This window comes from Arachis ipaensis, chromosome B9 (genome assembly GCF_059453495.1).
Source record: "Arachis ipaensis isolate K30076 ecotype BB chromosome B9, ASM5945349v1, whole genome shotgun sequence".
NCBI classification, from domain to species: Eukaryota; Viridiplantae; Streptophyta; class Magnoliopsida; order Fabales; family Fabaceae; genus Arachis; species Arachis ipaensis.
In genome coordinates this window covers 1,182,742-1,206,122 of record NC_142444.1, presented here as the reverse complement: position 1 = coordinate 1,206,122, position 23,381 = coordinate 1,182,742, and the positions used below count along the sequence as shown (strand labels likewise).

The window sequence follows — 23,381 nt, the reverse complement described above, 5'->3', positions numbered from 1 at the left end:
TTAGAAAAGCAATTGGCATAGGATGTTGGGCTCCTTGTTACACACTTCATTTCAAATCTGAAAAAAGAGTTATAGATAAATTAGTTATATCTATAGTAAATATTTGTACAAAAGTATAAATCATAACATGCTATTAAAATAAAAATAATATTATTCTTACCTAAATATTATTAAAAACCTCTTTGAACACAACATTTGTTGTTGATGACTTTGGATTGCCGTCTTCGTCTAGAATTAAAACCCTGAGGCCACTGCGACTCTTAACTCTTGACAAAGCAACATAAAGTTGTCCATGGGTGAACACTGATTTTGGCAAATAAAGCCCTACATGTGATAATGATTGACCCTGACTCTTGTTAATGGTCATTGCAAAGCATACTGTCAATGAAAATTGTCTCCGTTGGAACTTAAATGGCAATCCTGAATCTGAAGGGATCAAGTTCATTCTTGGAATGTACACTTTATCTCCAATATTTCTACCGGTCACTACCGTCGCTCCAATTACGTTGCTGCCAAGTTCGTTAACTATTAATCTTGTCCCGTTACATAAACCTGAAGTCTGGTCTATGTTTCGCAGTAGCATTACAGCGACTCCTGGCTTCAAAGTCAACTTGTGATTGGGTAGTCCCGAACATTTGATGTCATTTAGGAACTCTGGTGTGAACCACTCTTGTTGTACATCTTCATTCTCATCAGCTTGACATGTTGTGTCAGAGCTCAAATACTCCTTTTCCATCCCTGGAAAGATTGTCAAGACAAAATCGTTTACCTTCTCGACACTCTCAAGCGTGGGTGCAAGAATTGCCCTACTCTGAAAATACCTGTAATCTGACATATTTTGCAATAAATTTGGATATGCAAAGTCTACCAAATGAGGGAGAGGATCATCAGTAGTTGTAATCAATAGATCATTTAGAATTTCAACTTCTGATTCATCACCAACAACAGAGCCAATATTTCCATTTCCAACATCAAGTATCCAATTAGCAAATCTCTTCATTTCACCTTCATCTTGATCCGAAGAAGACATTAGAAGCCTCATATTCGTATGCAGTTTCAGAACCTTACAAAATGACCACAGATGGGATGAGTTAATAGCGGATGCCAATATATCGTGTCTACTTCCTTTCGGAATCACCGGAAGTATCTCATATAATAAATATCACCTGTACCCGGTGGAACATAATTTAACCCCCCGATAGAATACCCTCTTTTGCGTGGATGCCATTCCCTTGATTCTCTATCATAAACAAATTGATTTGGAAACTCAGCATACGTCAAAATTTGACCTGCTTCAAATTTTTTATTAGCTTCCATCCATGCTAAGAACATTGTACATTTTCCTTCCTCTTCTTCCACGATTTCTTCAAGATCATCATCATCTTTAAAGATGATATTTTGCTCTCCAGGCAAATGAAAGGTTAATCTCATCACTGAAGGCCACCTTTGATGAATATCATACGCTAAGGTTCTCCACACAGCCTCACATGCAGACAAATATCTGCAATCATAAAATTGTTTGATCTCATCAATAACCTGAGCATCCTCTCCACTGGAAACTTCCTTTGTAACTCCAACTGCTACCCTGTCTGGACCTTTATTCACGTACTTGAACAAATATTTGATAGCATTCGACTTGTTGCAGTACTCTACATTAACATGCGCTTGATAAGACATCAGCAGATATGCATTGTATGGAACCACATTCCTGTTATCCATATGGACTCCCTTCTTCTCAGTAACCACCCCTGTGTCTCGTCTTCTATATGATGGGTATCCACTATCATCGATAACTGTGTTTTTACTGAATGTCTTGGGATAATATTTGGTGCAATACCCATCTTTCATGCAAGGAGATTTTGAGAATGCTCTACCACATGGTCCATGAATCATATATGTAGATACAGCTCTAAACAATTTTGGGTGCTGAACAGGATCTACCAAATATATTATTCTAACCTAAAAACAAAAATGATAAAATAATCAATTTATTTTTTTATATGAAATCTACTTTAAGTTGTGCTTCGCTTTGTATTTTCTTTGTCTTTTAATATCAATTTTCTCTTCAATATAATCTTGCTTCTCTTTGGACTTCTTGCATCTTTCAATATATACCTAAAAATATTAAATAAATAAATTTTTTAACCAATTAAAAATATATATACATTATACATAATACATTTTTATTATCAAATTTTTTATATTATTAAAAAAAATAAAGTAGTACACATATGACAGCGATTGTTTTTGGTATACATGTCCATCAAAACATAGACACAGGAGTACACAGGAGTACATGTATGGTGTTTGTTTATTGAGATAAAAATGATGAAAGACATAGTCATACACAAACACCCATTAAAAACATGTATTTTGTGTCTCTCTAAAATAAAATGCTGAAACACTAATTTTTAACTTGAGACACTAATTTTTTTATAATTTTTTTCATGTCTAACTTACCAAATAGAATATGAAATTAGTGTCTTCTTATGTCTATGTAAAATCGCACAGGTTTTATTTTCAATGGCTGCTTTAATTTCTTTTTTATTCTCATTTATTTAGTTACTTAAACATATTTTACGGAAAATAATATATATTTTTCTACAAAAGTATCTTTTTTCAAAAAAAATATAAGTTTAATCTCACAATCAATAAATTCAACTTATAGTTAAAATCTTTTTTTTTTTATTTCCTTAAATAAAGAGATTGAAAATGAATAACTTATAAGTAAGAAGAGAGAAAAAGATGAAAGTACCTCTATTGTTGTACTGGGATAATCTAAAAAATAACAATGTAAAAGGAGTAAATAGAAAAAAATTATAAATGTGACAAATAAAAAAATTTAAATTTAAAAATCAAAACGGTTAAGAAGCCACTTAATTAGGAATTAGTATTAAAATTTTAAATTTCAAATTTTTAAATAGAGTTTCCTAATTAGCTAGTATAAATTTAAAATTTTTAAATAAACTTTTTTAATTAAACGTTTGCTATTCATTAAGAAAATAGGAATTTGTTAATTTAAAAATAATTTTTATTAGTTTCGTCATAAATAGTATCAATCCTATTATTTATCGGTAAAAATAAATAAAATTAAATATAATCTAAAAATTAATAACCTTATAAATTACGTAAATTTAGAAAAAAATACTTAAAAAAAGAGAAAAAGATGAAAGTACTTCTACAATCTAAAAGATAATAATAAAAATTTATAAATATGGCAAGTAAAAAAATTTAAATTTAAAAATCGAAATGGTTAAAAACTTAATTAGAAATTAGTATTAGAAATTCAAATTTAAAATTTTTAAATAAAATTTTTTAATTAGCTAATATAAATTTTAAATTTTTAAATAAATTTTTCTAATCAAACGTCCGTTGTCCGCTGTCCATTAGAAATATAGAAATTTGTAAATTTAAAAATGATTTTTTTTAGTTTTATCATAAACATTATTAACTTTATTATACTTTTTCTAAAATTTAAACAGTATTATATTTTTTTAAAATAGTATAAATAACTTCACATCTTAATAAGACTGATAATTCTATTTACAAATAACTTCAATTTATATTTAAAAAAATTCTAAATTCCAAACATAAAAATCGAAAAGAACCAAAAGAAAAATAACAACTCAAGAAAAGACAATGTTTCCACCAAAACAAACATATGCTTGGCATTATTCTATTAGATAGACTCTAAAAGGGATTCCAAAACATGTGCATCAAAATTCTCAAGTTTCTTTCTCAATCTTGATCTTCTTGCAAGTTGAGGTATCTCCTTCCACCTTCGAATCTTCCGACTCCGAGGATAGTCGCTTAGTTGGTGTAATAGCATTTTCCAACAATTCGGATTCATCATTGGCCGCAACTTCATTGGAATTCAAGCAACAAATTCTTTACAAAAAACCACGTTAAATTAAAGACTTCTTTCTAACCTTTGATTTTATCTCACTAATATTTTTTGAATAAAATTAAGATCTAATTTTGAGAGAACAAACAAAAAAAAATTATTTTTTGAACAAATACCTTAGCACCTTCTACTTTCTCCCCTTCAATGATTGAGGATGTCTTTGAAATTGGAAGCAAACCACCGATATAGTCAACATCCTAAAATTATAATTAATTATTATTTATAAATTAGATACTACTAATGACCAAGGAAGCAAAAAATAAATTAATTTTTAATAGAAAGTACACTTATATATACTCAAAATTTGAATAGGGTGAGCCTCTTTGAATTTATTTATGAGGTCCACATTATCAGTTATCTTCTTAACTTTATAAGAAGGTGAAAAATGTGGATTATCAGATATTTGAACTTGAACGATGAAGAGAAAGATCTTATCAATAGGAGTGGATCAAGTATCTCTACACAGCTCTTTCCCAAAACTTGTTTTGCCTCCTTGTCAAAGACTACATAACATGCATAGTCAGAATCATCAATGACATCAAGCTTTATTCGATACCTACTTAAAAAAGAAAATAACATAAAAAAAAGTTAAATATAGACTTATTCAATATCTAATCCAATATACATAGACTTTAATTTAAAAAAATAAATAAATAACCTTAGAGTCATGGATAAAAGGATATTAGTAGAAAACTTGCGTCTTCATCGAGCCAAACCATCTCAATTGAGTATGGCAATGGAGAATTTTTGTAACTTGATAGTGTCCATGACCGTATCACTCGTATACGTACACACAAATTATCGATTGTAGGATTGATGTCAGCAATTTTGTGAATACCAGCCATTGGAATAAGTATGGAGATTTTGGATATATGTAAAAAAAGGGATTGATGTACTTTAAATTGTGGTGTTTTACATCTCTCATAACTTATCCTTTTATAGTTGCATCATAACTAAATTTTTTTAAATTTGGTTGACTTCAATTTAAAATTTAAAAAATAACAAACTAAGTAAAACAACCCAAACTTAAAATTTGAAAATAACAACCTAAATAAATAATAATTTAAAAATTCTAAACTAACGTAAATCTTTATTTATAGTAATATTAGTATGTAACAACCGAAGAATAATTAACGTAAATTTTTTTAAAACTCTAAATTTCTTTAAAAGAATTTATGTAGCTGCAATTTAAAAAAAATCAACAAAATTTTAAAAAATAATTCTAAAAAGAATTAACAGATTTTTAAAAAATAGTGTTAAAATATAAAAAAGAACTATCTAAGTAAAATCTAAATAAAATTTAAAAAAAAATAACTTAAATAAAATAATTTGAAATTTAAAAAATAACAACCTAAGTAAAACAATCCAAACAAATAAAACAATTTAAAATTTAAAAAATAACAACCTAAGTAAAACAACCCAAACTTAAAATTTGAAAATAACAACCTAAGCAAATAATAATTTATAATTTATAAATATAAATCCAAAAATTTCTAGTGACGACACGTAAGCAAAAAAACTCCCAGACTCAACGTATGAGCGCCACGTCAGCAAATGAGCTTCCCATTTGTATACTATAAAGATGACGCGTATAAGGTAAAAGTAAAGTACAGAGAAGTCAATAATTCTGTAAGAGAGAAAAAAAAAAAAAAGGAAAAGAAAAGGTATATATCTCTATTATTCTATAGTCTCTAATAATTATATATATACAATTCATGCAACGTGGAAAATGTTTGAAATAGTAAACGTGTAAACAAAGAATCAAGGGACCACAAACACAATAGAAACACCCACTAATATATTATTATTAATAATAATAAAGACTTAAAATTTTAAAGAATATACTAATACTAATAATAACTAAGTAAAAGAAGACGACAAATCGCTTGGTCAATAAAGAGCTTCTAGGTTTTCTAGTCACTCTAACTCTCCAAGTAGCATCATCTTATTAATTTGTTACTATTATTTTCAATGAATATTCTTATCAAATAAGTGAAAATTCTTACACTAATTAACGTAACAAAATTAAATGATATATTCTTTTAATGAGAGCCACTCAGATAAAGATTTTAAAAATGTCTTTTTTTAAAGATATTTTTTAATAATTAAAATTTAACATATATAATCATTTAAATTGTGTTAATTTTTGTCAAAATTAGACCAAATAAATTAATTTTAACCGAAAAAAATGGTAAACTAAATTTTGAATTAGTCTAAATTAATATTATTTTTTTTATAAAAAATAACTACAATACCCTTATTATAGAAAATGACTAGAATATTCTTATTATATATATTAATTTTGAAAATTCTAAATTCTAGTCCTTTTTTTCTCTGCTGTTATAGGGTTAAGATTTAGAGTTTTTAAAATTTATATATATATAATAGGAATATTTTATTTATTTTTTATAATAGGAATATTATAGTTATTTTTATAAAAAATATTAATTTAGACCGGTTCAAAATTAATTTATTAGTTTTTCAACAAAATTGATTTGTCCTGTCTAATTTTAATAAAAATAACACAATTTAACCTGTTATATGTGTTAAATTTTAATTATTAAAAAATATCTTTAAAAAAAGACGTTTTTGACATCTTTATCTGAGTGGCTCTTTCTTTTAATATAAAAAAATTATATAAATATTCAATTTTATTTATTTTTAAATTTGCCACATCTAAAAGTAATTGGTTTTTATTAATTAATTTACTACCTCAAAAGACATACCAAATACATAGATCTTGTTTATTATATGATAATAATTCAATTTCCTTTTTTTCTAAAAAAAAATCAGTATATAACAGCTAAATCCAAAACAAAATTAGAGTCCTAATACGTATATAGAAAACCTTCAAAAGTTTTATGTATTTATTGTAAATGTCATATTAGTGGTAGTTTTTTGAATTCTCGAATTATTATTATTGATAGAGAGAGCAGAGAGGTGTGTGTATTTGACTTGAAAAATTCATTTCCATTGTTTTTATTCTACCAAGAATATAATTCTGTCTCGTCATTTTCGGATAATATATGCTATTTTTTTCGATAACTCAATTCACTATACAATAATTCTCTTGTATATATAAAATACTTATATATATATTTAATTAAGTAATACCTAGTAAAATAACTAATTTTATATTAACTATGTGAATAGTTATTCATTAAAAATAAATTTGTATATTATATGTAACAACTATAACTATATCCTATGCTTGAACGTTATTTTGTATAAAATAATAGATGGAATTGCCACGTACGTCTCCTTATCTAGTTTTACTGGCTATGTATTAAAATAGAAAGAAAAAACAAGAAGAAGAAAATGGGATAAATAATTAAAAGAGAAAAATTGAATTGAATAATAAATAAAAAATATATATTTAAATAGGTTTTACATCAATTTTGTATCGGATATTTTTATCTCTAAAAATATTTTATTATATTAAAATTTTTGAATTTTTAAAAATAAAATATAAATTTTTACATTACATTTATAAAAATTTATTGTCTAAATACAAACAATAAATTTAACTAAGATAAAAATTAATATGTCTTATTTTTATAATTTTTAAAATTTCGATGTAATAAAATTTTGAAAAAAAAACAAATAGGTCCTTGATTTTTTGTCTCGTGGACATTTTTGTCCCTTACTATTGAAAAATATTTTTAAGTCTCTGACCTTCACAAAATTTGGACAGATCAATCCCTCCGTCCAAATGCCTCCGTCAGGGACTGATCCGTTCAAATTGTGTGAAGATTAGGGACTTAAAAATATTTTTTAATGGTCAAAAACAAAAATATTCGTAAGACAAAAAGTTAAGTACCTATTTATCTTTTAAAATTTTTTTAGAGACAAAAATGTCGAATTCAAAAATGTTCAGACTTATTTAAATAAAGGAAGTGGACCAGTTTCTGTGTACATTGCAAATGCCAGCTATTTAATTAATTATAAGCAAGTGGTTGGATATATTTCCCCATGTGTGGTCTTTCCACTCAGTTTCCTTCTTCAACTTGGATTCATTCATTGAAAAAAGTGATACCTTATTGGCTTTTATTCCTCTTTCTCTCTTTCTCTATCTATATATATACACATGCTTTGTGTTAGTCTCAATTGGTTCACTCTTTAATTTTTCTAAGGGTTTTTTCTTCATCTTGGTTATTAAGTGCTTATTATTTGGGAAAGTTCTTCTACTTTGTTTGAATTCGATAGATTTGACAACTATGGATTGTTCTTCTTGGATTAACACTTCCTTGGATCTCAACATTAATCCTCATCATCATAGAGTTCATCACGAGGAAGTTCCTGTAAGTATTGTTATATGTGAAGTGCTTTGGTAAGAACAATGTCTTGAGATGGAGATTAATTCTTTGTGTTTTTTTGTGTTTGTTGATTTCAGAAGAAACAGGTTGAAAGCAATGTTTTCTCATTGGGGTTGTCCATGGTTCCTTTGAAAGAAGAGGTTAGTTTAGTAATTTCATCTGTTAGCAACAATCTAGAAGAATTGATTGATTTTCAATGATTAGAATATGCAAAATAGATCTCTTTTGTGGTTTCTAATTGAAATGATTGGTTGTGTTTGTAGTTTAATATAAGATAAGGTTATCAATCTCTTAAGAGTTTGCATAAATTTGTAGAACTTAGGTAAACTTAAATAGTAAAACTCAACTCATAAACTCGATTCAGGAAAGTAAACATGGAAAACTGTAGAATTTGATGAACTTTTGGTATTCAATTATTCATGCATCTTTATTTAGAATTCTGTGAATGATCCAATTTGTGTTGCTATTTTCAGTCCAATACCGATTACTTAGAAGAGGAACTGAAGCGTGTGACTGCCGAAAACAAGAAATTGGCTGAAATGCTCTCTGTGGTTTGTGAGAATTACAACACTTTGAGGAACCACTTGATGGAATACATGAAGAAAAATCCTGAGAAGGAGCTTAGCCCTTCATCAAAGAAGAGGAAATCTGAGAGCAGCAACAACAATTGTGATCCGATGGCATTGGCGTCGAACAATGGGAACTCCGAGAGCAGCTCGACCGACGAAGAATCATGCAAGAAGCCAAGGGAAGAAACCATCAAGGCTAAGACCTCAAGAGTTTATGTTAGGACGGAAGCATCCGATACAAGCCTTGTAAGATTCTTTACTCTTACAGCGTTGTTTGATCTGTGTAGCCGACCTTTTTTGATAGTAGTATTATGAATGATTTTGTGCAATTGTTGATAGGGTTTGTTCTTTTTATGTATTTTTCAGATTGTGAAAGATGGATACCAATGGAGGAAATATGGACAAAAAGTAACAAGAGATAACCCTTCTCCAAGAGCATATTTCAAGTGCTCTTTTGCTCCAAGCTGTCCTGTAAAGAAGAAGGTAAATCCGACAAACGAAAGAAAAAAAATTGTCTTTAAATATCTGTCATTATAGGACCTTCATATAGAAACCGAGTCCGGGATAAGTACAGGATAGATATCTGTCCCAGCCTCGGTTCCTTGAAGTTAGTGGCTACTATCCTGATGTAAAATTTCATCACAAGCTAAGTCAGTTTTGTTGTTGCTTGGTTTACTTCAGGTGCAAAGAAGTGTTGAAGATCAATCTGTGCTGGTTGCGACTTACGAGGGTGAGCACAACCACCCCCTCCCTTCTCAGATGGAGGCAACATCCGGCTCGAACCGTTGTATGACCATAGGTTCGGTGCCTTGTTCGGCATCAATTAGCTCTTCTGCACCAACAGTTACTCTTGACTTGACAAAATCCAAGCCCAACAACAACAATGATTCCAAGATTACAACAAAACCAAAGGTTGATTCACCTGAACAAGTACCTAATGTTTTGGTGGAACAGATGGCTAGTTCATTGACCAAAGATCCAAATTTCAGAGCAGCACTTGTTGCTGCCCTTTCAGGAAGATTGATGCACAATAATTGAATTGAGAATTTGGTGAAAGTGTAGCTATTTAGCATAGTGCCAACAATTTAGACATTTTCCATAAATGGTTCATTTTTAGAAAATAGGATCTTATTATATATGTAAATACAAACATTAGAAAAATTGAGACATATTTCTCAGTTTGATCCTATAAGTGGAAATTAAGATCCACTGAGGATGTGGATTCTGCATCATGGAAAAGATCTAGGTTACTTCAAATTTGATTTTCCAAATTGAGTTATTTCCAAAGAATTTCCTTTCATACAGTTTGTAGTTCTGATGGCTTTATAATTTCTCCTTTCAATTATATATAGATGATTTAATAGGAGTGATGTAAAGCTAGGACATTTTCCAAGCTGTTCAATACAAAGATTCAGGCTCCTTGTTTGAGATTTTGCATTTTGGAATTTATCTTATACATCAATCAAGAACTGTACATTTATGCAATTTTTTTAAGTTACAAAATTGATCTAGTTTTATACTTGTTTCAATTGCTCCTATAAACATTGTACTTATTTGAATCTAGCTTAAACATTATAAGTATGTCACATTTGGAAGAAAAGGTTGATTTAGCTGTTAAGTATCTTGCCTCAAACCTAATTACTTTTGAAACATTCATTGTATTTTGTTTGCTGAGACAATTTCATTTTTGATCAAACCACCAAATTTGGTCAAGATTCCTGGGATCTCTTCTTCAATATTCTAACAGTGATTACATGACATTAGGTAGAAGTTAGAAAGTGATATACTAATAGGGGCCCACATTGTTGAGGTGCTCAATCAAAACTTTCAACTTAGTCCATTGTTTTACCATGATGACCAATGACCAGGTAGGTAATGCTGGACATTGTTGAAAGAAAGAGTACCTATGGGAATAAGATATCACAAGGTGTACCCTTGTCTTGTCCCCATCATAGGGTAAATTGAATAGTTTTCATGAATCATGAGCATATAAAATAAGATTATTTTGATCCTGATTAATCCACCAATTAAACCATCAATTTCCAAGTTGTTCTTATCAGAAATTGGACTTGACTTAATTAAAGTCTCATTACCAATCTTTTCCATTTGATTAAATAACCAAATCAACCATTACCTTGATCAATCTCACATTAGTCAGCATATAAAAATAAAAGGGTAGGCTAAGAGCAAAATATGACTATTTCAAGAATCTTTAATACAAGAGAACTTGAAGAAATTGCCAAAGGTCATTTTGCATTTTTCAAATACATCTGCATTTCGGCTAACTTCATATCTCTATGGATTTTTTGTACACTCCACAACCTACCCTGTTCCCTGACAACTACCTCATTTGACAATATGATCATTGATCAAAGTTCTAGAACTCTAATTTCAGGTGAAGCTCAACTTGTTCACGGCTAGCAATAGACCTGTCTCCGTTGATTCGTCGTTTGCTTTTTCCTTGACCTTGGAGTTGAAGGAGCTTTCTTTGCAGACTGGTTCCGAGTTTAAGGCACACTCCTTGAATCTGAAGCAACTGATTAGGTGGTCATTTGTTAGTCCAGCTACTTGCATGAATGTATAAATGACCGTCGGACCCACACTCCGGAACCCTCTCCTTACAAGTTCTTTACTTATGACTTCGGCTTTTGGAGATTTGACTGGTACTTGGCGCGGATACCTGAACTGGCTGACTATTGGCTTGTGGTTCACAAAGTTCCAAATAAATGTGTCAAAGGAACCAAACTCTTCAATTAGCTGCATTGCAATTGAAGAAGACAAAAAAATGTTAAAGACAGTGCAGAAAGCCTCAAGGTATGTAGTTATGGACCAAGAACATTTTTCTTTCTCAACCAAGTCTTCTTAATCAATTCATATGTGGGTCAGGGTCTCAGGAAGTAGGTTTCTTTCATTTTCTAAATGTTTTCTATGGCAGGTAGCAGAAAAGTTTGAAAGTTAAGTGTTAAAGGTTGATTCCCTGAAGCTAGAACCTTTTGACAATGACTAAGGAACCATTCTGTGTATAAGAAAATAAAGATGTACCATATTATAGAGTATGTACCTTACTAATCTGGCGTGCATTTTCAATTATCGATCGCAACCTGAGATCGGACAGCAATGAGCTGGCAGTGCTTCCTGGTGCAACTATCTTTTTCTCATTCAGTTTTGAGACAGAACTTGGATCAAAATCCAAAAAGACTTCACTGTGTTCAGGAATACATGAGAACAATTAATAGAATTTTTTGAGCAGTTGCTACATATGAGAATCTTCAGAATCAATGAAAAACCAAATAGTACTGGAAATATATATTAACATGCTAATTATTTAATGACCATTCTCTTCCGATACAAGTAATATTAATAGAGAAGCGATATTTAATACGAAAACAAGTCTGTACTGTCATTTCACACTGATTTTTGTCATGGTGCAGTCTACCACCATGTCGGGTTTCTGAACATTGTACCAAATTGTTTTTTACTATAAAGTGGAGCTCGTATACAAATATGATTGAATCCAGAATACATAAAATCCGAAGAAAATTATGTCAGTACCGAAATAACTGCCTTTTGCTAAGAATGGCAGGCCATGTAAGTTCAGCCAAGGCTCCAGAGAAGCTGAGCAACTCAAACAGTTTCCTACACAAAAAACCGAATTCCAGCATTCATAGAGATTCAACACAGAAGCTGAAAATAAAAGAAAAGACTCTGCAAACACCAAAACAAACTGGCATACTTGTCATCATGAACAGGAACTCCCCACTCTTCGTCATGAAAAGCAACATAACTTGGTTCTGGCACAAATGAGAATATATCAGAAATTAAAGAAGAACAAGAAATGATAGTTACAATGTTAATGCAATAGATAACTTATAACATTTTATTTATCCTCCCCTAGGTTTAAAGGTACAGAAATTTTGACTAAAGAACAAGGCATATGACCAATGCAAAATTATGAATCTTAGAATTATTGTTTGACATAAAACACCTTAGATGCCCAGTATGAGGTAGAATGAAAGAAAATTAGTGATGCTAACTCGCTGCTATAGCACCCTGCTTTGCCAGACATCATTGCATCAAATTCACAGTGGCAATAGCAATTACCATCTCGGTGAAACAAAATAAACTGTTTTGAACACATGTTTAGAGCAATTAATCATCAATAATTTTTTTTGGGGGGATTGGGGAGGGGGGAGGAATAATTTTTTTTAGCTTATGATCCAATTTTAACTACACTAGCAGCCACTAGTTTCCTTTGCAATCAATACATATGACTTATGCTTATGCCTATCAAAGATGTGAATGTGGCATATCTGTGGAAAACAGAGCTTGATATGGTGAGTTACAACACCCCATCCCCCAAAAAAAAATTATTGTTCTCCCTTTTTGGGCATTAATGTTATCATTGTCATTTGCTCTATGTAAAAAAAACATGACATACAAAGCTGAAGCCTGAAGGTGCTTTTTGACCAATAGTTCATAATTTGAAATTGGGATGAACAAGAGAAAACGTATTAGCATTTAGTAATATTCAAACACCAGATGTTAATTAGACTTTACAAAAAGATGGAAACTATCAAAATTAAGAACATATCTCAATAGAAACAGTGTCAAGTGTCAACTACCATACTGGATTCAAGCACAAATTTCTGTCCAATTATGGCTATTCTATGGACAAATCCCCACAATATTCACATCCTAATTGAGTAGTTAACTTACAAAGCTGCTAAATAACTAGTTGGTTCACTAAACTTAAACACCGGGAAATTTCTAATAACCATTGCACTTGCTTTTCCTAAAACCACATATTTCTCACATCCCATCAACTTTAGAAGCATGTTCAGCTATTTTCTTATTTTTGTTCCATTATCTCACTCTCTAGACCCTACCAGTGAAACCATGCCATTGTATACATAATAACTCTTAAATAACAATCCAAGCATTGTAACACTAGATGGAGTCAGCTACATTATTCAAACAATACCATAACATATTAAAACCTATCCATCTTAAGTGTTTCCAAAATCAATCATATCTATTATAATCAACTATCAATTATTGAAGTAATTTTAATCTAATAACTAATCCAGACACAACCTAGGTGGGGTCAGCAACATAAATTTGACAACACCATAATGTCCTACCATTATTAACCACATTAGATAACATACTACTAATACCTATCTATCTCATCTTTATAGCTATAACCAACAACATCAATGTCACAACTTGCAAACTAACTACATTAAAACAAAATCATGATTCATGAACATGAAGCAGCAATATAAGTCAAAAGATACCTGTATTTGGTGTTACCCAAGCACATCTTTTCTTGCCCTCCAAGCTATCACATGAATCCACCTCAGCACCATTATCAGAAGCAGCAGCCACACTGCAATTGTTGACCTTCTCAACCTTCTCAGCCTTGACACTACCCTGCTTCTTCCTAGCCACCACACTGACCCGACGCGCCGCCACGGCCGCAGCCTTTCCGCTCGATGAAGCCCCGCTGTGAGTGGAGGAATCCGTCGACGAGGCATCGGATGAACAAGAGGCATTCATTGACAGGTTCTTCAGCAGTGCCTGATGGTGGCGCTCCTGCCGCTTCAGAATTGCCGGTGCCGCCGCCGGCGAAGGCTTCTTCTCCTTTGACACAGTCTCTGGCGAAGGCTTTTTCACAGGTTTCCTCCCGTCGCTGGCGGCACGAGCCTTGTTGCAGGCGGGGACGAGCACTTGCCGGAGCTCAGAGTCGCCGGCGGCAGCCACATTCATGGATCGGACTCTCGGTGGACCCGACATTACAGCTCTTCTAGAACCTTCTTCTGAAAACTCTCTCGAAGGTCAACAATGCTGAATAACGAAACACCACAGGAATAAAAATTCAAAATTTAAGGCTTTCACTCACACAATCGGAAAAAAAAAAGAAGAGTTTTTGTTGGGTTTGAAAATTTGAATTCCTAATTGAGTGGTAAGATTTCAATTCAATGCAAAACCCTAGTGTGTCTTTTTCTTTTTAGCTGCATTGCTGAAAACTGAGCTTCTTTTTTTGGGGTTTGTGATTTTCTTTTTGTTGTGTGAGTGAAAAAGGTTGAAGCTTTGGATTGTTCTGTTTATGGGGTGGGTGCTTGAGTGAGAGTGGCGGAAAATGGTGGAGAGTGTGTTTAGAGTGGTGAGAAAGTTTATGAGAAAGGGTGAGAAAGTGAAAGGAAAATTTAAAAAAAAAAAAAACACAATGTGAGTGAAAGTGAAGAAGAAGAATTGGAAAAGGGAAAGTCTAAAAAAAATGGGGTGGTAAGGTAAGTTTGGTGAAGAAAGCAACGAATCAAGGAAGAGCATATGAGAGAGAAAGGAAAAGGTTATAACTTGACCAATCATGAAGTGAAACGTATGAGAGAGAAAGTTTGGACAATAGGACACATTTTTTCTGTATATTATTTTTTTCTATATCATCATAGTATATTTTGTTATCATATCTTGGGGTGTTATTGGTTCGGTTTGGTTTGGTTTTGGACCAAAAATTAACCGAACTAATATATTCGGTTCCTACAGACACACAATCGTTCGGTTTGTTATTTTTACAACAATCGAACTGAATCGAACCGAACTAACAGCAGTTTGGTTCGGTCGATTTTTTCGGTTTTTAATTTCTAATGAACAAAATATAAATCACAATAATTAGAGGTTTAAAATAATTAATAAACTGAAATAATAAGAGTAAAATATTGAAATGGTTAGGAGTTGGAGATTTTTGTTGTTAGGTTAAAGGTTAAAATGGTTAAAATATTGAAATTGATGCATATCTTCGGTTCGGTTTGATTCGAGCCAACCGAAAACTAAACCGAACCGATCGATTTTGTTAGAAAAAAACCAAAAAAAACCAATTTTTTCGGTTTTTAAATCGGTTGTTGTAATTTTCGGTTCGGTTTGCGGTAATTTTCGGTCAGATTCGATAACTTACACCCCTAATCATATCAGCAGCAGGCTAACGACTAATTCGTCGTTTTCATTTAAGAGTTTGTGATTAATTTGTCGTTTTCATTTAAGAGTTTGTTGTTGATGAATATATTATTACATTTATAAGACAAAATTTAAATTTTTATCACTTATTTAAATAAACGAGTGAACTAACTATTCGAAGTATTGACATATCTAATTGGAAGATATTGCCGGAAAAATTAAAAAAAAAAAAAAAAAAACAAAAAAAAAAACAAAAAAAAAACTGATAACTCATACTAATAAACCGCAACTAGAATGTAGAAAAAATGGGACCCACTTATCCAACGCTTTTCCACACATTCAAACATTTCATCACCCTCCCTTTGCTACTACTACTAAACAAAAAGAAAGGAAGCAACTTTGTAACAAATTTCAATGGCTGCAATGTATAATTTAGTGTCAAATCCAAAATCCTTATCATCATTCCTCACAAACCCACCTTCCATTCCATGCACTAACCTCACTCATGTCTCATTTGACCAATCCCAATATTGTTCTTCATACTCATCCATCACTAGAACAAGGCCAACAAGATCATCATCATCATTGTTTCAGAGCAATGCCAAGAAGAAGAAGAATCCATGGTTAGACCCTTTTGATGATGGTGAGGATCCTGACATGGAGTATGGATCATTGTTTGCTGATGGGAAGCAAGAGGAGGATCCAAGGCCCCCAGATGACCCTGACAACCCTTATGGATTCTTGAAGTTCCCAGCTGGTTATGCTGTTGAGATTGCTTCTTTGGGTCTCAAAGTCAGAGGTGATGTTAGGAGGTGCTGCTGTGTTATCTCTGGTGGTGTTTATGAGAACCTCTTGTTTTTCCCAACTATTCAGTTGCTCAAGGATAGGTACACTTCATCATCATGAATCTAAAATTGTGTTTGATATGTCTTTTAGAATAGAGAATGCAAACTTGCCCAATTTTTCATTTCTTTCTCTGTTATTTTTAGACTCTTTATTTTGTTTTTAATTATGAGATAGTAGTTTTAAGATAATAGGTAGTTTTTGATAAGTGTTTTAAGATAAAATAGATAGTGACATTGAAAAAATAGTAAGTAGACCTAGGCTAATAAGTTTAACACAAAAATTGTACGAAATTTTGTTTTAAAATTTTCTAGATCGATCACTGTACAGATACCCTGGAGTTCAGATTGATGTGTTGGCATCAGAGAGGGGGAAGCAGACATATGAAATGAATAAGAATGTGAGGTGGGCAAATGCTTATGATCCTGATGATGAATGGCCTGAGCCTGCAGAGTATACTGATATGCTTGGAGTTCTTAGGGTACATTTTTTCATTTTTACTTCTAAATAATTTTATTCTGTGTTAACTAGTGATGAATTGTTTGCATTATATATATTGTGATTGCAGAATAGATTCTATGACATGGTTTTGAGCACAAAATTAGCAGGGCTTGGGCATGCAGCATTCTTGTTTATGACAACAGCAAGAGATAAATTAAGCTATGTGTACCCAAATGTGAATGCTGCTGGGGCAGGATTGCTTTTAACTGAAACATTCACTCCAGAAACTTTGAATCTCTCAGATGGAGGATATTATATGTGAGTTTTATAGCTTCATAACAGGAAGATTTACTAAATCATATCAGGTAGGTTTTTCATGCCATTGGTTAGGAGCATGTGTTAAATTACTATGGAGGTCCTATACTTTATTCAATTTTTAATTAGGCTTAAAAATTTGCAGTTAATTATCTATATTAGGATACAAATTTGTAACCTGGTCTGTGTTGATTAAACATTTTTAACAAAGTATTTGATTATATAAGTTTTTTCAATCAAATTCCTAATATAAATTTATTTTCAAACAAATTTAGATCATAAAAGCTTCACTGAAAATTAAGTGAAAATATAATTTTTAAGGTAACTAAACCTTAAGATAAGTGAATCAAAACACATACTAACTGAGATTTTTTTTGTTGCTATGAGTTTGATTGAGTAGGTATGAACAAATGAATGATTGGTTGGGAAGGCCATTCAGAAGTGTTCCAAGGACCCCAGTGCCACCCCTAAGGGTATCACTGTCAAAGAAGGTGAAGGAGGCTGTGGAGACTAAATACACAAATGCAGGTGCTCAAAAAGGGAAATATATTGTCATTCATGGCATTCAATCAGATTCTAAGGCCAACATGCAATCTAGGGGTGATCATGATAGCTTGCTTCCCATTCAAGTTTGGGCTGATATTGCATATGAGATAAGGTACAAACTTTTCATAGTAGCAAGGATTTTAATTTAACTCTTAAAATCGGTTGATATTATGATTTTAAATGAGTTAACTAATTTTAAAATTTTGTTATTAGATCGGACAATTTTGCATTGTTGAAAACTCAGTTGCAGTGAACTTCATGTGAAGTTGATAGCTGAAAATCGTTAAATAATTTGACAGGTTTGACTACATTGTCATTTAACGGCTCTCAGCTATTAACTTCACATGAAGTTAACTGCATCTGAGTTTTCACCTTTTGCATTTTAAATATTGTTATGATCGAGTCACGAAAAAGAATGTTGTTATAAATTTTATATTTTACGTGTTTAATTTGTCGTAAAATCTCGATTTTCTTTATCTTTATCTTGTCCATTTTTATTAATCAATCATGAAAAGTATAGAGTAATTATCTAAGGGTGTGTTTCAAGTTCAACATATGATCAAGAGTTTCTTGAGTCAATATTGTTTACATTTTTCATTTTGAAAAAAAAAAAAAAACTATTACCAAAATACACTAATTGTTAATTATTGCTTCAAGCATAGAAGACTTGTGACAGCAAGTTAAAGATGTCGACTCAAAAGCATTTTTAATGTGATGTAAGAGTTTGTCTTGTTCAATAATTTTAAGCTTTCGGCCTTTTCATTTTACTAAACAAGTAAAAAAGGCATCATGCTTAACTTTGGTAATTATGTTTACTATACATGTTCTGTTGAAACATCCCCTCAGGATTATTACCATTATTATGAATGTTACCGAAATGTTTTTAATGTTTGAGGAACAGGGAATTTACTCCAGTTTTTGTGATTCCACATGAGAAAGAAAGGGAAAATGTGGAGGAAGTTGTTGGAGAAGATGCTTCCATAGTCTTCATCACCACCCCTGGACAGGTACTCAACTATACTCTTCTTTTGTAAGAACTAAGAAGTAAAATTAGATAGTTTATTTAAATTGTAAATAAGATGAATGAATTAATTATTAAAATAAATAAGACCTTTGATAGAGAGCAATAGGCTTTTGAACACACAGTAAGGCATTTACTATAGTTTTAGATAGAAAATAAAATAATGAATAAATTAATTGATAGAAATTGTTTTAAAACCTTTTCATTATACAACAATGATAGCATTTCATTCTCTTGTATGTATGCATCAGTTGGCTGCTCTTATCAATGACTCAGCTGGAGTGATAGCTACAAATACAGCAGCCATTCAACTTGCAAATGCAAGAGACAAACCAAGGTAATTTATTAATCAAATTAATGATCAGTGTCCCTTAGGTAGCATTTGGTGGAGAGACAGAGACAAAAAGACTGAGACACAGAGACTAAGAGACAGAGATTGAAATAAATCTTAGTATTCTGTTTGGTACAAAGTGGGAGACAGAAATTGAAACAAGAATGAAATTCTAATTTAATTTGTACAAAGGGTTAAATTGAAATTAATTAATTGAAATAAAAGTATTTTAGGTATAAAATATTATCAAAATTTCAGTCTCCATCTCTAAAAATTTTAATCCCCTGTGTCCCCACTTTTTGGAGGCACTGAAATACTGAAATTTTGGGGACAGAGACAGAAATTTTAGTACCAGTCTCTAAACTAACAAACATGATACTGAGTCTCAGTCTCCCAGTCTTTGTCTCAGTATCTCAAAACAAATGCTACCTTAACTCCTTAAGGGGCCATTTATTTAGAATTTGATGACCACATAAAATGCTTATTTCAAAAACCAATCAAAAGGTGTGGATTCTCTAGTATGAGTTTTTAACATAGATCTACCATAATTAAAGAGGTGAGATCCAAATAAATGACAATAAATATATAAAGATTAAGTGATTCACATGCCAGGATTTATTCCCATCAAACAACACATGCATTCCAATTCCTAAGTTGAAATTGTTCCTCTTATGATGCAGTATTGCATTGTTTTGTTCTGAAGAGAAGGGAAAAAAGTTTGTGCCTGATGCAGAAGAGAAGAAATGTACTATAATATCATCAAAGACAGGGAAGTTGATTGATATTGATGTTGAGGCTGTATCAAATGCAATGCAAACTTTCAATGTCTCTCTAGCCTTAGTGTAGTGGATGAGGGAAAAGAAGGAAGGATTCTGCACTTCCTGTTAAGTGATTGTATCAAATGTTGTCGTTTAACTTTGAAATTAATAGGAAAGACATATTTCTCTCTAGAAATTCATGGTTCACTTAGTGTTCTTATGATAAAGCAGGAAATATGAATACCATAGGATAGAAAAAACTTTGAAAAGCACCAGAATAAATCCTAAATTATCTATAATGAATGCTGAATCATGTTATGGAAACAATGTCAAAGTCACCAGCGAATGAAAGGATTGTTTGCATTTCATGAGAAATAGTTTGAAGGAATCAGAAACATAACCCTTAATCCTCAATGAAGAATTATAAACTACCAAAATAGTAATGTCATTCTAGAGAAGAGGAATGAAACAGCAAGATGCAAAGAAATTGGCACATTGGATGCTGCGAGTTCCTCCAATTCTTTCTAACCCGAAAAAAATGCGGCTTAGCACACAAGGCTCCCACTTGATATGGCTGGGGAAGGTAAATCTACACAGTCTTATTCCCACATTGTTAAGCTACATTAATGAATTGGCTTGGCACGAGTAGACAGGTCTTCTTTTGATTCCACAATAATCATAAACAAATATCCTAAAACCCACAGGAGAATGTATTGTAAAGGAACCCAAGAGAGACATGCAACAAGACTCATAATGGCGCCAACATATTGAGGATCCTTGATGACCCCAAATGGAAATTCCGTTACCCATGGAATGCTTTTTCCGAAGCGTACGCCATAGTATGTGCCAGCCTCACCAAGTAACTGATAAACCCTGTCCATTTCACATTTCATCAATTTTAATTTACTATTATGCATCAACAAAGTTTGAAGGAAAAAAAATAGACAAATCATTGTATTGTATCAAACTTGAACATCTATTCCATAATCACAAACAATCATAATGCTTAGTGTCTTTATACTCTGCCTATTTCAGTTTTTGTAGACATGTGCACTAATAGCAGTTTAAATGATATCTCCTATCATATCTCCCTTCCCCCATCAGGCAGTGCTACGGTGTGAGTTGTGTTATTTGTACAAGAAAATGAGTATAAAAAACATTTCTCATAATAAAAATCTACCGAGTTACCCCAAGGTGTGCAGCATTTGTCACTAGCCAATCATTTGTTATCTGTTGGACCATTTCCAAATGATTCCCTTCCAAGTCATAATCAGTAAGCTCACATCTTTATCTCATTCCACCAAAAACAGTAAAAGAAAGACAAACCAACCGTAGCAACGTGGGAGAGATTACCAAAATCTTAAAAAGTATCATCAATCAACCCATCATCAAGTACTTTTCTTATCTCCTAAACAATACACTTAACAGCCATTTCCAAACCATAACATCATACCTCAATCTCCAAATAATCAATAGGCCTCAATCATTAACAACACACTTATACAAGTAGTAATGCTAATTATTCCTCAAGCAAAAAATAAGCAATACCATTTCTCTAAGTCTCTCTCTTTCTATAATATCCACCACCTCTAGCTTACCAATATCATTGCTCTCCTTTATGTAAATCAGCAATGCTAAACCTTTGACATTAAATCATGATCTTAACTGATTAAAGTATAACTATAAGATCCACATAGCACTTTCTTTGTGTATAGTAAAAGTTACTTCCATTTCTAAAAAATCCATAACATACCAAAGTAAAAAAAGGAGCCAAATTTACAAAACCCCATTATTAGATCAAGCAAACCCAGAAAAGAATCAATGAAAAACAGTTCACATATGCATATATATACAAATATATGGATATAGAAAGAAGAATACCTGAAGTTGAGGAATTGGCCAAAGGCAAAGAGGGGCCAGAAGTAGAAAGGAGGAGGCCAATGGAGAGTGGAAACAGAGAAGAGAGAGATGAATTGAATGAGCTTCAAGAAGTGAGCAACGAGAGCCATGACCTTAGAAGGGTCACGGTCTTTGCCACAGAGGTCAACCCATGACTGGGGCCAGTTCCATAGCCACCAGTAGAATGGGAATGGTGACAACACTCCAACAGCCGCAAAAATCCCCATCACTCTCACTCACACAATTTCACAAACACTTAGTGTGCGTCTTTCTTTGGGGATCCAAAGCAGATTCCTTTTCTTCTTTTTTTTTTTTGTTTTTGTTTTTCTATTGTTTTTACCTTTACCTTCTCTCTGCTTTTCCTGCAAAATCTATCACTCAGATCTTCTTCCTTTTTTCATCTGAAAATAAAGAAAAAATAACTAAAAAAAGGGAATGGATCCTAAAAAGTTGGAATTATGAAAATAAAAGGGAAGGTGATAATGTATGTATCTTTTGTTATTGGATTGTGCATTTTGCTATCTGGCCCAATCCTAAGTCCAGATTTGTTGGATTCTATTTTGAGACCCTTTTTTTTTCTTCTTATTTTTTTCTATTATTATTTACCTCAGACCAAAATAAAAAGGGGAAGAAGCCTTTTTTTACAAAATTTATTTCAAGGTCATCATATTATTTTTCACTTACCAAAATTTACTGATATGATAATTTAGCCACACATGGAGTGGCAGATGATTTTTTTTTTTTTCAAACTCGGAAGTGAGATTCGAACTCGTAACTTTTAGACGAGTATGAAAAAATTATGCCATTTGAACTATAGCTCGTTAGCGGAGTGACAGATAATTAGATGCTCCTTTTCCTTAATAATGTATTAAAATTATTATCTTTAGTTCAGAATTTAATGTGAACAAATTGTTTTTACATTGAAATTTAATAAAATATTGTCATTCATTTTGTATATATCATACATTTTATAAGATCTAGAATACAAGATGTGATATCTATATTCGTTACAAGTTATGTATGTACAAAAGAATTTGTTTAGTAGTTTTTTATAAAAGTGATTTGATAAAAAAACATCGATTTTTACCTTTTTTTTCCTGAATCAAAATTTTAAAAATTGCAATCAATGTTAGATGAGTTAATATTCAATTTTATTCTTGAATTTGTACGTGAATATCAATTTAGTTCCTAAAATTTCAATTATTTTTTTTAGTCTCCAAATTTTGAAAACGTGACTCACATTAGTCTTTAGACAATTTTCAGCACCAAAACATTAATAAAATACTGACATGGATAACAAAATGCCACACTAAAATTTGTAAAACAATGTCGTTTTAATTTTGGCACTGAAATAGTCCAAAAACGACGTTGAATTCCTTGCTTTGGAAGGAAAATTTTTAATAAATACCACTTACAATAGTTTTTTTTGAGCTATTTGAGTGGCAAAACAAAAACAACATCATTTTCTATAGTCCAATATGGCA

General features: G+C 31.7%; 5 protein-coding genes across 5 annotated transcripts; 2 read left to right on the top strand and 3 right to left on the bottom strand.

Annotated features, from left to right (window-relative positions):
• Positions 1 to 160: 160 nt before the first annotated feature.
• Positions 161 to 4,573, bottom strand: LOC148543503 (uncharacterized). Its single transcript, XM_088498032.1, has 5 exons — positions 4,563 to 4,573; positions 4,367 to 4,460; positions 4,021 to 4,101; positions 1,252 to 1,959; positions 161 to 1,147 (listed from the first exon to the last, which is right to left on the bottom strand). Exons 1-5 carry the CDS (start codon positions 4,571 to 4,573, stop codon positions 161 to 163), a joined length of 1,881 nt encoding a protein of 626 aa, XP_088354158.1.
• Positions 4,574 to 7,862: 3,289 nt separating this feature from the next.
• On the top strand, positions 7,863 to 10,226 carry WRKY40 (WRKY DNA-binding protein 40). The gene is made up of 5 exons (XM_016319917.3): positions 7,863 to 8,205; positions 8,298 to 8,360; positions 8,694 to 9,035; positions 9,156 to 9,272; positions 9,471 to 10,226. The coding sequence occupies exons 1-5, from the start codon at positions 8,122 to 8,124 to the stop codon at positions 9,825 to 9,827; spliced, it is 963 nt and encodes a 320-aa protein (XP_016175403.1). The 5' UTR covers positions 7,863 to 8,121; the 3' UTR covers positions 9,828 to 10,226.
• Positions 10,227 to 10,970: 744 nt separating this feature from the next.
• On the bottom strand, positions 10,971 to 15,026 carry LOC107618005 (uncharacterized). The gene is made up of 5 exons (XM_016319916.3): positions 14,087 to 15,026; positions 12,523 to 12,580; positions 12,342 to 12,425; positions 11,851 to 11,992; positions 10,971 to 11,546 (listed from the first exon to the last, which is right to left on the bottom strand). Exons 1-5 carry the CDS (start codon positions 14,583 to 14,585, stop codon positions 11,181 to 11,183), a joined length of 1,149 nt encoding a protein of 382 aa, XP_016175402.1. The 5' UTR covers positions 14,586 to 15,026; the 3' UTR covers positions 10,971 to 11,180.
• A 1,024-nt stretch (positions 15,027 to 16,050) lies between these two features.
• Positions 16,051 to 20,194, top strand: PNSB1 (NDH-dependent cyclic electron flow 1). The gene is made up of 7 exons (XM_016320561.3): positions 16,051 to 16,630; positions 16,917 to 17,067; positions 17,155 to 17,345; positions 17,743 to 18,000; positions 18,790 to 18,895; positions 19,161 to 19,246; positions 19,921 to 20,194. The coding sequence occupies exons 1-7, from the start codon at positions 16,158 to 16,160 to the stop codon at positions 20,084 to 20,086; spliced, it is 1,431 nt and encodes a 476-aa protein (XP_016176047.1). The 5' UTR covers positions 16,051 to 16,157; the 3' UTR covers positions 20,087 to 20,194.
• Positions 20,195 to 20,481: 287 nt separating this feature from the next.
• Positions 20,482 to 22,289, bottom strand: PLMT (phospholipid N-methyltransferase). The gene is made up of 2 exons (XM_016320562.3): positions 21,880 to 22,289; positions 20,482 to 20,871 (listed from the first exon to the last, which is right to left on the bottom strand). The coding sequence occupies exons 1-2, from the start codon at positions 22,122 to 22,124 to the stop codon at positions 20,622 to 20,624; spliced, it is 495 nt and encodes a 164-aa protein (XP_016176048.1). The 5' UTR covers positions 22,125 to 22,289; the 3' UTR covers positions 20,482 to 20,621.
• Positions 22,290 to 23,381: the final 1,092 nt, after the last annotated feature.

Bases quoted from the DNA above. Each gene is read 5' to 3' on its own strand.
- LOC148543503 (XM_088498032.1), bottom strand. The intron at 1,960-4,020 runs GTATTTGTTCAA...TTTTGTTTTTAG, and splicing joins AGAAAGTAGAAGGTGCTAAG to GTTAGAATAATATATTTGGT. The intron at 1,148-1,251 runs GTTTATGATAGA...TTATTATATGAG, and splicing joins CTGAGTTTCCAAATCAATTT to ATACTTCCGGTGATTCCGAA.
- WRKY40 (XM_016319917.3), top strand. From the start codon at position 8,122: ATGGATTGTTCTTCTTGGATTAACACTTCCTTGGATCTCAACATTAAT. The intron at 8,206-8,297 runs GTAAGTATTGTT...TGTTGATTTCAG, and splicing joins TTCATCACGAGGAAGTTCCT to AAGAAACAGGTTGAAAGCAA. The intron at 9,273-9,470 runs GTAAATCCGACA...GGTTTACTTCAG, and splicing joins GCTGTCCTGTAAAGAAGAAG to GTGCAAAGAAGTGTTGAAGA.
- LOC107618005 (XM_016319916.3), bottom strand. From the start codon at position 14,585: ATGTCGGGTCCACCGAGAGTCCGATCCATGAATGTGGCTGCCGCCGGC. The intron at 12,426-12,522 runs GTATGCCAGTTT...TTTTTTGTGTAG, and splicing joins GTTCCTGTTCATGATGACAA to GAAACTGTTTGAGTTGCTCA. The intron at 11,993-12,341 runs GTACTGACATAA...TCCTGAACACAG, and splicing joins AGCAAAAGGCAGTTATTTCG to TGAAGTCTTTTTGGATTTTG.
- PNSB1 (XM_016320561.3), top strand. From the start codon at position 16,158: ATGGCTGCAATGTATAATTTAGTGTCAAATCCAAAATCCTTATCATCA. The intron at 17,068-17,154 runs GTACATTTTTTC...TTGTGATTGCAG, and splicing joins ATATGCTTGGAGTTCTTAGG to AATAGATTCTATGACATGGT. The intron at 19,247-19,920 runs GTAATTTATTAA...CTTATGATGCAG, and splicing joins AATGCAAGAGACAAACCAAG to TATTGCATTGTTTTGTTCTG.
- PLMT (XM_016320562.3), bottom strand. From the start codon at position 22,124: ATGGGGATTTTTGCGGCTGTTGGAGTGTTGTCACCATTCCCATTCTAC. The intron at 20,872-21,879 runs GTATTCTTCTTT...TGAAATGGACAG, and splicing joins GGCCAATTCCTCAACTTCAG to GGTTTATCAGTTACTTGGTG.